General features: G+C 44.6%; 1 protein-coding gene across 3 annotated transcripts in view; it reads left to right on the top strand.

Annotated features, from left to right (window-relative positions):
- The window catches only part of MALRD1 (MAM and LDL receptor class A domain containing 1), a 442,313-nt gene that overhangs the window by 180,468 nt on the left and 242,934 nt on the right, over nucleotides 1–18,911 (top strand). For all 3 annotated transcript variants that reach the window (XM_083189314.1, XM_083189313.1, XM_083189315.1), the window contains one exon: nucleotides 10,324–10,429. In XM_083189314.1, coding sequence (XP_083045440.1) covers nucleotides 10,324–10,429 — 106 coding nt within the window. The remainder of the gene's footprint in view (nucleotides 1–10,323; nucleotides 10,430–18,911) is intronic.

The raw sequence follows: 18,911 nt of genomic DNA, 5'->3' as shown, positions 1-18,911 counted from the left end.
AAGTACCAAATCCTGCGTTTGCTGCTGTATCCCACTATTTTGGTACAAGTTATATTTTAAACTTCTCATCTTTACAAATGAGTGTTTTCTCTTTTGCCTTCTGGCATTTCTGTATTCATTCTTGAGTACTTGTTATTCGAACACTGGGAGAAATAACAAACATTTAGGGGCAGATGTATTAAGCCTGGCGAAGAGATAAACTGGAGATAAAGTGGAGAAAAGTGGAAGGAGTTAACGCACCAGCCAATCAGCAGTGTTTGAAATAGGACAGTTGGAAGTTGATTGGCTGGTGCGTTATCTCCTACCACTTTTTCTCCACTTTATCTCCAGTTTATCTCTTCGCCAGGTTGCTAATACCTGTACCAATTGTGCTGTATTTGGCTTATGTACTGTATAATCACAGCAATATATCTTACTTTTTTTTTTTTGATAATTAGCCAGTGTACATTGTTACAGTGTTTTTATACAAGGACACCATGACTAGTTCACGGCTAAGCTCCTCCCATAGCGGATTAATGATGTATTGGGTATGGCAATCCTACCACTTATGTACAGTTTTTCTATTCCCGTTATATTTCTAAAACCAAATTGTTAGCAGCTATTTGGTGATTAAAGCTCTGCAGTTCTAATCCAGCCAGAATAATTAGTTCAGGTTTGTGTATATCTGCCGTTGAGGATTTATAAACCGATAAGTAAATACATTTTAAATATGTAACAGAGTTTTTCCAGTTCCATTTCTTTAATAGTGGGGGGTTCCTGTATGAGAGTACAGGTAAAAAGACTGACTGTGTCTTTTCCGGGGCACGCTTTATTATTTTATTAATGTTTAATTTTATTTATTTAAAACTTAGCTTTTAATTCGATATGCCTTAAAACAAGTTGTGCTTGATAAGAGACAATACACCAAAATTATGTGCTTTACTTATCCAACAACAATTATATGGATGATAAGTATAAGTACTTAAATTATTCTAGCACAATTTTCAGAATAAGGGTTAGTACAATCTCCCCTTTGGTTTCCCAGGTCATAAGTTAGTAACCAACAATTTTTAAACAAGTATATACTGTATTGTGGTTTAAACATCCAGTTTGCGAAGTTTTTACTCAAAAAATAGTAGTAAGTATAGAATACCCCAGTATATTATCAGGGGTAAATTTCATGCATTATGGGCTTACGGCCCCAAACAAGTCTTCCCTTTGATCTTAATTTCTGTTTTGGGAATGCTAATACAGGTCTGAGTCAGTTAACCAGCTGAATTATAACATTCTTTCTTTGTTGCTACTGTTGCAAGTCTTATCAAGGTAATAAGTTTTCCTAAAAGGCACACTTGCTACTGTTGCAGTTTAAACAGTCAATGAAAGTGTTGCCACTTCAGTAGTACAATTTCTCAGGGAGAGGAGAGACAAGGAGATATAGGTAGACAGGTTTAGATCCTGTAAGCCATGTGATTGTATCACTAAGAAGGAAAAGGTGAAGGAAAGGATGTGCACTTTCTTTCTTGCTGGAGCCTTTCTGCTTTTCAGTATCATGCAAAAAATAATTTTTTGCGTCAAATGCTGAATAGGAGTTAGCTCCCTTAGTACCTTCTGCACTTGAGAAGGAAGAAATAGATATAAAGGAGTGTGAATTCTCTGTTCTGTCAGGTATATACTGCTCAGAGTGTTTCTGTTGCATATATTTGCAGCGCAGAAGAATCACCCGGCTGTTCTGACAGAGATTGTTCACACTGAACCCACGTTAGATAGAGGAGTTCAGAAGTGTCGCGTACCTCATAAGAGAAAGAATGTTTGGGTTATTCACCATGACATCATTCTGCTGTCTGGCATTTGCCGTGTCGGCATCGAATGCCCAATGAGAGATAAATGTCATGCGTCGCCCATACGGAATAAACACAGGTTACAGTTTTCTGCTTTTCTGACCCCTGTGTAAATATTAATTCTGATGTTATTCACACTTGCAGAAAATATATTAAACTGTGGGTGTCAGAATGAGAGAAACCGTAGAGCTGGTAAGCAGGGAGAAGTAGTTTGTTAAGGTAGAGAATGTACTTAATTGGCTATTAGCATGCAAATAAATTCAAATAAATGTAGCCGTTAAACCTAGAGAAAATACAACTAGTGACTGCCCATATGAGAAAAGAGATAGTAATGCTTGTAAATTACTGACAGCCTATAGGGATGTCTGCAGCCCATCAAATATTTTGTCCAATTAACACTAGTTCCTTTCTCTATGAGACAGGGTATAATGAGCAGCTAATCTCCGCTTATAGGCATATATAATTTACCATCAAATCCGATATAGGTAAGTGCTGTATAAGCAGCTATGAGTTATGCCTTTACTAGGCGCTGCGTACTCACGGACCCGGTTGTGGCAAATAGCGGAGGATGAACCCTGCCGGGAGTCAGTCACTGTGTCCCTCACTCACATCGCTGTGAGACTGTCAGCGTCGGGACGCGTGCTAGTTCCAGCTGTGGGCTGTGCCTACAATAGGCGTTAAGTACTCACTGAGCCCGGTCACGGCGGTGGCGGTAGGGAGACTTTGTCGGGGGTAAGCCTCGGTGTCCCAGCTCACATCTCCTGTGAGACTGTCAGCGTGGGGACCGGAAGTGACGCGCGTTTCGCTCTGGGAGCTTGTTCACACTGGGAATGGTGTGAACAAGCTCCCAGAGCGAAACGCGCGTCACTTCCGGTCCCCACGCTGACAGTCTCACAGGAGATGTGAGCTGGGACACCGAGGCTTACCCCCAACAAAGTCTCCCTACCGCCACCGCCGTGACCGGGCTCAGTGAGTACTTAACGCCTATTGTAGGCACAGCCCACAGCTGGAACTAGCACGCGTCCCGACGCTGACAGTCTCACAGCGATGTGAGTGAGGGACACAGTGACTGACTCCCGGCAGGGTTCATCCTCCGCTATTTGCCACAACCGGGTCCGTGAGTACGCAGCGCCTAGTAAAGGCATAACTCATAGCTGCTTATACAGCACTTACCTATATTGGATTTGATGGTAAATTATATATGCCTATAAGCGGAGATTAGCTGCTCATTATACCCTGTCTCATAGAGAAAGGAACTAGTGTTAATTGGACAAAATATTTGATGGGCTGCAGACATCCCTATAGGCTGTCAGTAATTTACAAGCATTACTATCTCTTTTCTCATATGGGCAGTCACTAGTTGTATTTTCTCCAGGTTTAACGGCTACATTTATTTGAATTTATTTGCATGCTAATAGCCAATTAAGTACATTCTCTACCTTAACAAACTACTTCTCCCTGCTTACCAGCTCTACGGTTTCTCTCATTCTGACACCCACAGTTTAATATATTTTCTGCAAGTGTGAATAACATCAGAATTAATATTTACACAGGGGTCAGAAAAGCAGAAAACTGTAACCTGTGTTTATTCCGTATGGGCGACGCATGACATTTATCTCTCATTGGGCATTCGATGCCGACACGGCAAATGCCAGACAGCAGAATGATGTCATGGTGAATAACCCAAACATTCTTTCTCTTATGAGGTACGCGACACTTCTGAACTCCTCTATCTAACGTGGGTTCAGTGTGAACAATCTCTGTCAGAACAGCCGGGTGATTCTTCTGCGCTGCAAATATATGCAACAGAAACACTCTGAGCAGTATATACCTGACAGAACAGAGAATTCACACTCCTTTATATCTATTTCTTCCTTCTCAAGTGCAGAAGGTACTAAGGGAGCTAACTCCTATTCAGCATTTGACGCAAAAAATTATTTTTTGCATGATACTGAAAAGCAGAAAGGCTCCAGCAAGAAAGAAAGTGCACATCCTTTCCTTCACCTTTTCCTTCTTAGTGATACAATCACATGGCTTACAGGATCTAAACCTGTCTACCTATATCTCCTTGTCTCTCCTCTCCCTGAGAAATTGTACTACTGAAGTGGCAACACTTTCATTGACTGTTTAAACTGCAACAGTAGCAAGTGTGCCTTTTAGGAAAACTTATTACCTTGATAAGACTTGCAACAGTAGCAACAAAGAAAGAATGTTATAATTCAGCTGGTTAACTGACTCAGACCTGTATTAGCATTCCCAAAACAGAAATTAAGATCAAAGGGAAGACTTGTTTGGGGCCGTAAGCCCATAATGCATGAAATTTACCCCTGATAATATACTGGGGTATTCTATACTTACTACTATTTTTTGAGTAAAAACTTTGCAAACTGGATGTTTAAACCACAATATATACTTGTTTAAAAATTGTTGGTTACTAACTTATGACCTGGGAAACCAAAGGGGAGATTGTACTAACCCTTATTCTGAAAATTGTGCTAGAATAATTTAAGTACTTATACTTATCATCCATATAATTGTTGTTGGATAAGTAAAGCACATAATTTTGGTGTATTGTCTCTTATCAAGCACAACTTGTTTTAAGGCATATCGAATTAAAAGCTAAGTTTTAAATAAATAAAATTAAACATTAATAAAATAATAAAGCGTGCCCCGGAAAAGACACAGTCAGTCTTTTTACCTGTACTCTCATACAGGAACCCCCCACTACAGAGTTTTCCTGAACTTGTTCTGGGAGCACCACCAACACTGCGATTAAGCCATATTGATATACCCCATGCACGTAATGTTGGTTTGAACAAATTTACCGTATACTAACCCCTATGATTAAGTGCGGACTCACACAAATCCTATTTACCCATTTCTTTAATACTCTGAAAATAAATTTGTGTCTGTGTGATCCAAATAAATGCTTCAATGAACCCTCTTCCTTTAAGCGTACAACATTTGTGACACATCCAAGATCCCAAGCAAATTTTATTTCAATCAGAGTAGAGCACTGTTTCTCTAATTAATTGTAATGTTAATTTATTTAGTGCTCCCAGTTCTGTTGAATCCTCAGTAATATGAGTCTGGAAGAATATATTACTGTGGATTTATTCCTTATAGTCAGCATAAAAGAGAAAAATGACCAGGGGGATAGCCTATGATTTATCAAATATCACGCTGGAAGATCTGGTGATTTTCTAGTGATTTGTAAATGCCCCCCCCCCCCCCCCCACACACACATACTCCTCGGGGGGGGGGGGGGGGTAAATTATGCCTACTGGCTTGTATATGCCAGATCCTTCCTTCCCCATATGTCGCCAATGCGTTTCGCTGCTTTCCCAGTTTGGGAAAGCAGCGAAACGCGTTGGTGACCCCACTATCACCTTCATCTCTGTCTTGCTGGACACTGTTCCAAACTTTTGATTGACCACCACCCCACTGCTTTTCATCAAACACCAGGAACCATTCCTACCTTCAGTGGCCGCGGACCTCACTCCATCTGTCCAGGCTACCCACTAGATAGGACTCATTCCCCACAGCAATCAGGAGTTCTACATCTCCCTAGCCATCCATCTAAAAGTGGGAAATATCCCCTGGAAACACCTCCAGTGGCTGCGGAATTCAAACCATCTCCTTCCAGGCCACGCACTAGAGAGGATCCATTCTACATCTGCTGGGTGCTCCACCTCCTCCCCAGCCCATTGGGGCTCAACACTCCCTCCCTGATATTTGGGAGAAGTGCTCAGATTAACCGGACATTGCTCACCCCAACTTGTCAATGGCAGGAGGACTATACATCATCAGTATTCATACCATTATCCATGGAGTGGTAACTATACCAAACAACAAACTGTGTGTTTTTCAATTTACTTTCCAAAGATATAAGAACAGGCCCAGCAGGAAGAGTGTTTTAATAATTTTTTATTTCTATGTGTGTTATCATGTATTATATTTAAATACATTTTTAAAAAATACTGTATATACAGTTTGTTTAATAATATATTAAAACCGTTTGTAAAGATCATCCAATCTTCCCCAAACATTTTTTTAATTAATCAGTTCTAGCGCTGCCACAGAACTTGTGTTCTGATCCTTTCTTTTGTCTTTACCGGGTACAACTAACCCGTTAGTGCAGCTGCTGAGTGTACTCAACTCATATCTAGCGCCCTCTAGTGGACACTGCCAAACGGTGCCCACCAAACCCCCGCACTCAAACTTTAGTCTGGATGCAATATTTTGGGGGGACAAACAATGGAGCAGCACCCTGCAGCCTAGAAAATTGCCCTTCGTGGGATGCTCTGGGTACTTACCCATAGTAACCAATCAGATTCTACTTACCATTTATCTAGCACATTTTAGAGGATAATAGCTAGAATCAGATTGTTTGCTTAGGACAACCCCTTTGACTTATGAGAACTCACACTTTAGTAGATTTACCCCTTACCTTCTCCCTAGTCCTGATGTAGGGTTACCCCCATCTTACTTTGGATGCTGTGGGCACTCAGTTTGCCCTGCCGCCAGAAGTCCCGTCTCCCTGTTGTGATCATGAAATCACACTACAAAACAAAGCTATTAAAGTGCATAGCCTGTTTGCTGTGTAACATATCGGGAAGTATTCAATTGTTTTTTACCAGCTCGCTTTACCCAGGGGGTGGTGAACTGAAATGTGTGAATTTGTGGCTAAACCTGGCCATATTGAGCACAAACACCCCCCCAAAAAACAAATAAATATTTACCTACGATCTCCCCTTAGATCGGGTGTGATATAACAATTGAATACCACCCATTGGGGCAGATGTACAGATGTAGCCCTTTTCATCCTTGCCGGGCACCCACCAGATCCCCTTCTCTGGCGAGCGCCGGCGATAGGGACTGGGACGCGTGTGTGTCTCACACACACGTGCGTCCCAGTCTGGCGATGGCGGCGCATTGGGTCCCTGCTCGTCTCCGCTTCAGGGAGACAGGCAGAGTTAGGGTGGGGGGCCGGGGCGGTGAGGGGGACCGGCGTCGACGGCGGGGGAGGCAGCAGGGACCCGCGGCAAGCTCCTTTGCCACGGGGTGCGCAAGCGTCTCTAGTCTCTATAGCAGCGGTTCCCAACCCGTGGTACGCATACCACCGGGGGTACGCGCTGGTCTTTCAGGGGGTACGCAACGCAGATGCTGGTAATGGCGGCTGCGTGACCCGGTACATACGCAGGACGCCGGGTCACGCCGCCACGGCTGGAAGGACGGACCCCCGGCGCATGCGTAGTCGCGAAAGGAGACTGCCGCGCCTGGAAGAAAGCCGCCGTGCCTGGAAGGGCGGACCCCGGCGCATGCGCAGTCTTGCTGAAGGACACTGCCCTACCGGGAAGAAAGCCGCCGCGCCTGGACGGAAGGACACCATCGCTGGATGTGTGGATTGATGCCAGGTGAGTATGCTTTCTATCATCTCTTCCACATTCACTCCCTCTGTCTACTCTCTGTGTGTTCTGTTCGCTTCCTCTCTGAGACGGTTCCCCACTTATATATATGTGCAGTCTGTGTTCTGGTTCTGCGTGCACTCCGTCATACATCAGTGCTGGCTCTATGTAACATGCATACATTGGATGAATACCATATTGCTGGCACTGTGGGGGGCATTGCTGGCACTATGGGGGCATATTTATTGCTGGCACTGTGGGGGCATACCATATTGCTGGCACTGTGGGGCATACTTGTTGCTGGCACTGTGGGGGGCATTGCTGGCACTGTGGGGCATACTTGTTGCTGGGACTGTGGGGGCATTCCACATTGCTGGCACTGTGGGGGCATATTTATTGCTGGCACTGTGGGGGGCATTTCTGGCACTGTGGGGGCATATTTATTGCTGGCACTGTGGGGGGCATTGCTGGCAAGGTGGGGGCATACCATATTGCTGGCACTGTGGGGGCATACCATATTGCTGGCACTGTGGGGGGCATTGCTGGCACTGTGGGGCATACTTGTTGCTGGCACTGTGGGGCATTGCTGGCACTGTGGGGGCATACGTGGCACCATTGGAGCATATGTGTATCTGGCACTTTTGGGGGCATATGTGTATCTGGCACTATTGGAAGGCTAACGTGATCCCTTGGAATGTCTGTTGCTTCAGTAATAGAGATTTGACAGTGTTCTGTTATTTTATAAGCTGTCCGCAGAATGGGCTGAGCTTATATTGTGGTCAAGTGGTTGCACTTTTTTTTTTTCTCGTCATTGCCAGTATGAACGCTATGTTTTATATTTGGTACCAGAATGATTTTTGTAGTATAAACTGGGCATACATCAGCATGTTCTTAAATTAATCTGAAGACATGGCACATACCACCACAGTGAAAATGGGGGAGTGACTTGCCACACCCCTTTTAGGCCACGCCCCCTAAATGTCACGCGTGGCTTGACACGAGGGGGTAATCATAAATGAAAAGCCTAATCAAGGGGTACGGGAGACAAAAAAGGTTGGGAACCACTGCTCTATAGAATCGCCAGCCCCTGCAAGGATGAAAAAGGCTACATCTGTATTAAGCCTGGAGATGAGATAAACTGGAGATAAAGAGAAAGGATATAAAGCCCCAACCAACCAACTCCCAACTGTCATTTTTAAACACAGTTCATTGGCTGGTGCTTTATCTCCTCTTTATCTCCAGTTTATCTCTTCTCAACGCTTGCTGATAGCTATTTATTACTGATGATCAGTAAGGCTGACAATGAAGAGAGAATGGAGCAGTACAGAATTGAACCACCCTGAAGTAGAGCCTTCATTTAGGAGGAAGAAGTAGTATCCAAACACAAAACAGAACATCCATAGCTTCCTATCTGGTCACCCATTACAGCAGCAGACAATTGGAACACTACTGCAGCCATCTTTGCTATTTGTTATTGTAAACTTTTTGAATAGTGAAAATACCCAAACATACACCCCTAAATCTATCATCACTAATACACCCCTAGGACAGCATGCAGAACCATGCCTTGCATGCTGTCCTAGGGGTGTATTAGTGATGATAGATTTAGGGGTGTATGTTTGGGTATTTTCACTATTCAAAAAGTTTACAATAACAAATAGCAAAGATGGCTGCAGTAGTGTTCCAATTGTCTGCTGCTGTAATGGGTGACCAGATAGGAAGCTATGGATGTTCTGTTTTGTGTTTGGATACTACTTCTTCCTCCTAAATGAAGGCTCTACTTCAGGGTTAGCCAACTCCAGTCCTTGAGAACTGCCAACAGTTCAGATTTTACAGACCATCTAGCAGGTGCATAGGTGTCGTCATTCTCACTGACAAGATCCAAATGTGGAGCAAATGTATTAATTTATGATTCTATGAGGAGATCTGGAGAACGTTAACTGTTGGTACAGATGTAGCGGGATTCATCTTTGCAGGGGATGGCGATGGCGTCGCCATCGCCATCCCCTGCCCCGCCACCATCTGTATGTCGGAAGGGGACGCGCGCGCACGAGGTGCGCGCGCGTCACCTTCCGACGGGGCTGCCCTCGGTCGCCCGGTGCCCACACCGGGCGACCGCACCCCCCCACAGTGGCCAGAGGTCCCCCCCAGCCCTGTCGAGTGGGAGGCGGACAGTATTGCATCCGCCTCGCCGCCCCGCCGCCCGGATACTGAGACGCGCGTGCGTGGGGGACGCACGCGCGTCTCAGTCAGATAGAGGCGCCGTGTTGCTGGCGATCCGCCAGCAGGATGCTGCTGGCGGATCGCCAGCAAGGATAAGGCCTGCTACATCTGTAGCTCTCAAGGATTGGAGTTCTCTCGGCACATGTTACATCTGCCCCACCTCCAGTGCACATGGTTTTGTCCATTAAAGAAGGAGTTTGCTTTTACAAACCGGAATCACCCCAAAGGCTCATACACATCGCCCTGTGTTTATAAGCCTTTATTTGCTAATAGCATCAGAGCAAGGGTCTTTTTAACAGAGGAGGGCTCCTCCAGACACAGGGTGGCCCCCATCTTTTCCAAGCTTTAGTAGGTTGCACAGGTCTCTAGAAACATGGCGCCCACCATGCTCCCGGAAACTAATTTTACTGTTGTGCATGAGCAGCAGCCATTTTGGCTGTGATTTTTGGCGCAGCTGCAGCTCCCAACACGGGACTCAGGAAAAGTAAGTAAAAAAAAATGGTGTAAGCACCCCTGGACTAAGGAGAACCGTGTGCACCGCACACATAGCACCCATTACAGAAACGCCTATGCATCAGAATCATTAAATTAGATTACATATAAACATGACCGGTCTGTTCAAAAAGACTACTAAATAATGACCCATTGCAAGGTTATATTTGTGTAATGAGTAACTGGTAAATCTTATCCTCTGCAGAACTGATTTTCGGTGGTTTGGCTTAAACTTTGTATCCTAATAAACAACATACACTATTAATGAAAGTGCAGAATCTGATCAATTATCCAACAACTTTCAAAGACACTGAAACCGTGTTCACTGCCCTACATGTAAAGTCTTACTTGTCTGTTTATTAATTCATGTTCTGAATTATTAGGTCACTTCATGTTTATTCAGAAAAAGAGCAGTGACTTTACACAGACCGCAGAACTGCGAAGCCCCAGGTTCAGTCAGTCCGGACCAGGCTGCTCTTTGACCTTCTGGTGAGAATCATTTGATATCTTTACTCTTATAAGCTAATAGAACTTTCTGTTTTGTATGCAGTGCATCATGTCATCTGAAATTGCCATCAATGCACATGTACAGACCCCAGCTGCTAGTGCCTTCGGCTAAGTTTTTCTTTGCAGAGGCGCTCGCTGCCTGAGTGACAGGCAGGGGGTGCTCATGGGTGGTCCCCCAGCATTTCATAGGCGTGCCCATAAAAATGGTGGGCGGGCCCCAGCTAACGCAGGAGTTCCCCTGCCTGCTCCAGGTGAATGGATGATGTTGGCGCACACCCCAAATTCGTGTAGATCGGTGCAGCCGCTGAGTGATTAAGCAGACATTGATAGTTAAAAACGATATGGTGAAAACCATCGATAGTTTTAGCTATCGATGCTTATCCATTCTCTTTGACAGACTGGCCCACAGGCCAATCAAAATGTGGAGGTGGGGCTTCTGTGTTGTCGGGGGCGGAGCTATGCCAGTACCTTGAAGGTAAAAAATGGCCATCCCTATTACAGAGAGTCCAGTGCAGTACAGTGTGGTGTTGGAGGGTTTGGAGGCTTGTCAGAAGAATCTTTCTGGCTGTCATGTATCTGCATATGGTATTATGGAACATGCAGGCATTTTGGTGGTCACCTCTTTCCTCCTCAGTTCTTCCTGCTGCCAGTGGAGGCCCAGCCTGCCACTCTCATAGAAGCCCTGTCCCTCCACACTAGAACGAGGAGCTGCTGCCCTCTTCTTAGTGGGAATTGATGTGTGTGTATGTCTGCAGAGCCGGATTAACAATGGGCCTGATGGAGCTATAGCTCCAGGCCCACTCTCCAAATAGGCTTTCCAACGAGCCCGGTCCCACGTCGCTAGCCCCCCAGGAACCGGAGATATCGCCAGGCAAAGCTGGAACGTTTTCCCCATAGGATAACATAGGACCCGCTAATTCCGAACCCCACCCCGTTCCAACGGCATCACAGAAGCTCGAGGTTGATCTCAGTCTAACCCAAATCGCTGGGCCTTTGGATACCAGGCTGGTCCATATGGGTTCATTGGTCCTAGAGATATTGCAGGTAAACCGATTTTTTTCATTTCTGAAATATAATTTCATGGCTGTTCATGTTGTTTGTGGTCAGATTTCACTGGAACCAAATCGCCGTGGGGGGGGGGGGGGGGGGTAGTTTTCTCTCCTCCTCACACCAGAAAATGCAGGGACTAGGCTGGTGTAAAAGGGGCCAGCCTGGCTAAATCCTTGCATTTTCTGGTATGAAAGGGGTATTATTTTAAATAGCCAGGACCTGCATTGCTCTGAATACAGACGGACAGCCCCCTGCTCTCTGCCCGGCTGTCAATGACTGTCATTTCTGCCCTGTGACGGCTGTCCCTCAGTTACCACAAGCATGTATTCCCCCTTGGCAATGAGCATGCAATCCCACATGGCAATGAGCATGGAGCCCTTGGCAATGACCATGGAACCCCTGGCAATGAGCATATAGGTAAGCAGCAATTATGTAGCATCATTTTTAACCCCTTCCCGACATTTGACGTACATGTACGTCATGGTCGGGAAGTACTTCCCGACATTTGACGTACATGTACGTCATGGCTTCTAACTGTCACTGCGTCTATAGACGCGGTGACAGTTAGGAGATGTCTGCTGTCCCTGACAGCAGACATCCCCCCTCGTCGCCCAGGGGGGGCAGGGGTGCCCCCCCCGGTCGGCGATCGCTGTGATTGGCTGTTCAAATCTGAACAGTCAATCACAGCGTTTCCTGTGTTACCGGCGGCTAAGCCGCTCGGTAACACAGAAAACGGTGGTGATCGGTGCAGCACCGATCACCACCGAGCGGCAGCACCCCCCTCCCACCCGCCGGGCACTCACCCGGCAGCAGCAGCAGCTCCCCCGGCTCCACCGCTACGTCCGGAGCGCACGCTGCGCTCCCCTCCTCCCCCCTCCCCCCCGCAGCAGCAGCAGCAGCAGCAGCAGCATCATGCTGCTGCTGGAAAAGTTAAAAATAAAATAAAATAAAAAATAATGTGCAAATGTGTATATATATATATATATATATATACACACACATATATATATATATGTGTGTGTATATATATGTATATATATATATATATATATATATACACACATATATATATATATATATATATATATATATGTGTGTGTGTGTGTGTGTGTGTGTGTGTGTGTGTGTGTGCGTATACCGCACCGATCACCAACGATCGCCAGCCCCCCCCCCCCTCCCACCCGGCAGCCCCCCTCCCTCCCACCCACCCGGCTGCCGCAGCGCCAGCACCCCTCCCACCCCCCCGCCAGCCGCAGCGCCAGCCCCCCTCCCAAAGCTGGTGACCAAAATGGGGTCACTTGTGGGGGGGTTCCACTGTATTGGTGCTTCGGGGGTCTTGCTAATGCGACATAGCACCCGCCATTCATTCCACCACCAAAAATCACTCCTTCCCTTCTGAGTCCTGCCATGCACCCAACTGGTATTTTTTGGTCACATGTGAGGCATTGCCGTAACCGGGAGAAATTGGGGCACAGATTTTGGGGTGCTTTGTCTCCTTCATTCCTTGTGAAAATTAAAAATTTTGAGCCAGAACTGCATTTTTGTGTAAAAAATTTAATTTTTTTACACAAAAATGCAGATCTGGCTCAAAATTTTTCATTTTCACAAGGAATGAAGGAGACAAAGCACCCCAAAATCTGTGCCCCAATTTCTCCCGAGTACGGCAATGCCTCACATGTGACCAAAAAATACCATTTGGGTGCATGGCAGGACTCAGCAGGGAAGGAGCGATATTTGGATTTTGCAGCACAGATTCTGGTGGAATGAATGGTGGGTGCTATGTCGCATTAGCAAGACCCCCGAAGCACCAATACAGTGGAACCCCCCCACAAGTCACCCCATTTTGCAAACTACACCCCTCAGGGAATTTATCTAGGGGTATAGTGTACATTTCAAACCCCCAGGGGTTTCACCAATTTTGATACAACTGGGCTGTGCAAATGAAAAATTACATTTTTTACACAAAAATGCAGATCTGGCTCAAAATTTTTCATTTTCACAAGGAATGAAGGAGAAAAAGCACCCCAAAATCTGTGCCCCAATTTCTCCCGAGTACGGCAATGCCTCACATGTGACCAAAAAATACCAGTTGGGTGCATGGCAGGACTCAGAAGGGAAGGAGTGATTTTTGGATTTTGCAGCACAGATTCTGGTTGAATGACCCCTGAAGCACCTATACAGTGGAACCCCCCCACAAGTGACCCCATTTTGCAAACTACACCCTTCAGGGAATTCATCAGGAGGTATAGTGTACATTTCAAACCCCCAGGGGTTTAACCAATTTTGATACAACTGAGCTGTGAAAATGAAAAATTAATTTTTTTCATTTTCACAGCCCAGTTGTATCAAAATTGGTGAAACCCCTGGGGGTTTGAAATGTACACTATACCCCTAGATGAATTCCCTGAGGGGTGTAGTTTGCAAAATGGGGTCACTTGTGGGGGGGTTCCTAACTTTTAGCATCTTATGGTGCCTAGAAACCTACATGGTGCCTAAAAAATAATCTCATAAAAAGGAGGCTCCAAAATCAAGTAGGTGCTCCTTCTATTATGAAGCCTGTGGTTTGGTCACCGTGCACACTAGGGCCACATATAGGATATTTATGAAAACAAAAGAATTGGGGGAATCAATTTTTAGTCACATTTCTCTAGTAAAATCTACTGTATTCGTTAGAAAAATGTATTAAAATTGAAACTCTGCAAAAAAAAAGAAATTTTGAAATTTCACCTACACTTTGTTTTAATTCCTGTGAAACACCTAAAGGGTTAACAAACTTCCAAAATGCTGTTTTGAATACTGTGAGGGGTGCAGTTTTTGAAATGGCATCATTTATGGGGGTGTCTCACATACAAGTCCCTCAAAGTCACATCAGAACTGAACTGGTCCCTAAAAAAATCAGTGTTTGAAATTTTCTTGAAAATTTGAGAATTTGCTATTCATATTGTAAGCCTCCTAGTGTCCCAAAAAATTAAAAGGAAGTTGAAATAATGATGTCAACATAAAGTAGACATATGGTCTATGTTAGTTATTCACTATTTTGAGTGGTAAGATTATTTGTCTCACAAGCAGAAAATTTAACATTTTGCAAATCGCAAAATTTTCCATTTTTTTCCGACATTTTGGTATTTTTCACAAAAAAACACAGACTGTATCGACGAAAATTTACCACTAACTTGAAGTACAATGTGTCACGAGAAAACAATCTCAAAATCACTGGGATAAGTAAAAGCAAAAAAAAGTTATCCCCACTTAAGTGAGACATGTCAGATTTGAAAAAAATGGCTCTGTCAGGAACGCAAAAACTAGCTCTGTCAGGAAGGGGTTAATAGGCATTATGGTGTTTGGCATAATACGTAATTTATTTATTTACAGTTTCTTATATAGCTCAGCAGATTCCGCTGCGCTTTACAAAACATAATGGACATTATGGTGTGTGGCTTAACATGTAATGGGCATTATGGTGTAATTTTTAATGCACGCCTTTGGCGCACAATGCCCCTGTTTATTAAGCATATTGTGCATTATTGCTCAATCTGTTTGGTATAGTGTGTATTTCGGCTCAATCCATGTGGCAAAATGTGAATTTTGCCTTAATCTGTGTGGCATAACGTGAATTTTGACTCAATCCGTGTGCCATAGTGTGAATTTTGGCTCATTCTATGTGGCATAATGTGTAAGAGGCAAGTACAGTATAAGGGGGTTACTATTGTGTTGCATGATTTGTATAAGGCATCCTGCAGGTGCACCTTCGGAAGGCACCCGCCAATATATCTCCCTGCATTTTTCCTATGCCAGCCCCCTTCTTTTTCCTGGCATATATAATTAGTTGAAAGTATTTACACAAATAGAGACACACCCATGAGCAGACCACCCAACCAGAACACTGGTCATGCCCCCAACATTATTAGGTGCTGGCCGCAACCCCTATTATTGCGCATAATAAGGCCCTTGATAATTTTCAGCTCCAGGCCCATTTATACCTTTATCTGGCACTGTGTGTCTGTATATGTCTCGGTGCATACGTGGGTGGGTGTTAATGTCCATGTATATCATACTGCTGCAGCTCTTCTCAACCCAGCACATGGGTGTGCTGGGCTGCAGTGTTGCCAGGGAGGGGCTGAAAGTACTAATTTTTCTGTACTTTATTCTAAGGCTGCATGGCCACACCTCCCATGATTAGACCACACCCCTGAAAAGTACCTGGGCCCGCCTAGGCTCTATAAATGCCCTGCTCACATATATGATTTGGTGATAGTTTTGATTATAAAAATGATTACAATAATGCAAAGATCATATTTAGAGGTTATAACTATGTATATTTCTGACTCTAATTATTTTTATAGTTAAAGCTTGAGTAAACTGGAGTAAGACAGGTGAGGCTTTGCTTCCCCAACCTATCCAGCCTCCATGTCACTGGTGTACTGGGATTTAAGGGCCTTCCTCACATCTGACTTTCCTCTTCCTCACAACAGTGTCACCTTGGTGATGTCAGAGGCTTTCAAACACCCAGTGTGATTATTCCATGTTAGGTTTCGGGGAGCTGATTACATCACCAAAATTACACCACCATGGTGGGGTGCAGAAGAGACAGGAAGACAGTATAAGGCATCTGAAAGATGACAGAGCAATAACCGCCACAAACATTCCATTGGATAGTGCTAGATAGATAAGATCTATCTGGTACTCAGACCAATTTCGGCAGTTTTGCTATGTACTGGCTGGTTTGAGAATAACTGTTCTGTATTAGGGAGTCTCGGTGAATTCTAAATAGCTTTATTTTCAGGAGAGATTCAGCTTCTTATTTTGGAACGCTTATAAAACTCCATTCTGGAGATGCCTTAGCCCCAAATGAATCCTTAGAAATGTCTTTCAAAAGAAATCGCTTTGCTCTCCTATGCCGGTTGCAATCATGGGACTCCTACTGTCAATGACAGGTCTCCCTCCAGGCGCGACACAGAGTAACAATGTGCAAAAGAATAACATTAAATCCTACCCTGTTCATCCAAAGTGCTTCCATGTGTTATTCTGGGGAATTAATAAAAGGTTACACAAAATAGATTTGCCAGAATGTTTCTCACATTTTTGACTATATTTTCTTGTGTGTACACACAATGCAAAACCCAGAATGCTTCTAGTAGGTTCTCAATCTCTAGTGTAATAGATAATATAAAATTCAACTGGGTTGAGTAAAAATAGATGACGTACAGGGGCAAAGGCTGAGCAGCAGCTGGTAAGTACATGTGAAGATCGGTGTATGCTGACAATGTTTCCTGCCCCTGCCGTGCATTACAGGCAGCCCTGGGGCTTTAGCCTGCAAGGGCAGTTACAGTGTAAAACATTTCCTAATGCTGAGGAGTTGGCCATTACTTACCCCTGGTTGATATAACATATTTAGGGACACAATTAACGTGGCAAATAAAATATTATGTATAACTCCTATCTCTGATAGGAGCCCGGCTCGGCCATGTCTTAAACTAGGTACAGACTAGATGTCATTTTGAATGATTTCCCTGATTCTAATGTATTGGAATGACGAAACATTCAAATCTACCAACAATCACGCACTATGGGGTAAATTGACTAAAGCTGGGTACACATATTTACAATTTCATTTTTCTTGCGACCGTTCGATCGACCGAATACACGTTCGGCCGTCCGAAACATACGACCGATCTGCGCGTACACATATGTACAATTTTACTTGCGACGTCCGATGTACTCCCGTCCAAACAATCGCAAGAAAAAGATTGTACCACCGTACACACTCTCCCGTTCTGGCTATTCGCACGATAAAAATGTACACAACATTATCATAATGGGCTGGATTAAAAGAGCATACCAAAACGAGGCGTGATCACGGAACAAAGAATCGTTCGTGTAGTACAGTGAATAGAGCCGTGACTATTCAGATCCATTGCTAGCTGTGCAGGATATACGTACGTACGTTCGTCTATCGGTGCATTTGGGCCTTTTTAATTATGAGCTTGAGGAGAAGGAAGGCTCGTGCGTGCATTTTGGCTGCTATGGCCATTAGATTGCAGGCTATTAAAAAAAGAAAAAGGACCAAGAATCGGAGCTGCTGGACCAGAGACTGGCTTCTGAGGAGAGACACCTTCTCCTACATGCCATTGCTACAGGAGATACGGGAGAACAATCCTGATGATTTCAGGAATTATCTCCGTATGGATGACGCTACCTTCATGGAGCTGCTGACACTGGTTACCCCTTTAATAGAGAGAGAGGACACCTATTTCAGGAGGCCTATTTCTGCAGAGCAGAGACTGGTGGCAACGCTGCGTTACCTGGCAACAGGCAGGACCCTTGCCGACCTGAGATTCACCACCGCAATATCATCTTAAGCGCTGGGGTTGATAATACCAGACACCTGTGATGCCATCGTCCAAGTTCTACAGGACAAATACATGAAGGTAAATATGGAAATTACATACATGTCCCCCATATGTATAGCTGTGCACATACCTGTACCCTATATGTATATCTTTACAATGCCTGTTAATTTAAACTTTTACACCAGTGGGTGGGGGGTCATTTTGATAAGGCGGGTAATAGCTTTGAGGCTGCAATGGGGGAGGGCTGATGGGTCTAAAATCAACCCAACAGATTATTAATACGCATATACTTTTATATTGCAGTTTCCATCGACCAAGGAGGAGTGGCAAAATATTGCACGTGATTTCCGTGATCTTTGGAATTTCCCTAATTGTGGTGGAGCTATCGATGGCAAACACGTCAGAATCATGCCCCCTGCAAAGAGTGGCTCTTTTTATTATAACTATAAGGGGTTCTTCAGCATTGTTCTAATGGCCATCGCTAATGCTCGATACGAGTTTGTATTTGTGGACATTGGGAAAAATGGTAGAGTTTCAGATGGAGGAGCCCTGGAGAATACCTTTTTCCACGACCAACTGAAAAAAAATGAACTGAATCTGCCAGAGCGGACTGAAAATGAGCACGGTTTGAACTTTGTTTTTGTGGCGGATGAGGCCTTTGCATTGCACCCTAATGTCCTTAAACCCTACCCACAAAGGGCACTGAACAGGGAACGGCGCATTTTTAACTATCGCCTGTCACGTGCCAGGCGAGTGGTTGAAAATGCGTTTGGGATTCTGAGTAATAAATTCAGAATTTTTCACAGTGCCATCAATCTGCGCCTAGATAAGATTGACAAAGTGGTGCTGGCCTGTTGTGTGCTGCACAACTACATGCGCAGAAAAGCGGTGCACACACAACAACTGGGGGCTACAGTGGACGACAGCCAAGTTGTTGACGAGCCTATTGGTCTGACAGCTTTGGCAAATAATTTAAACACCAGAAATGCATCAACGCAAGCAAAGTTGTCAAGAGACGAGTACTTGAATTATTTCAATGGTGTTGGGGCTGTGGAGTGGCAGAA

This window comes from Crinia signifera, chromosome 5 (genome assembly GCF_055691185.1).
Source record: "Crinia signifera chromosome 5, ASM5569118v1, whole genome shotgun sequence".
Lineage (NCBI taxonomy): Eukaryota > Metazoa > Chordata > Amphibia > Anura > Myobatrachidae > Crinia > Crinia signifera.
The sequence above is the reverse complement of the archived record's forward strand: the minus strand, read 5'-3'. Positions and strand labels throughout refer to the sequence as shown.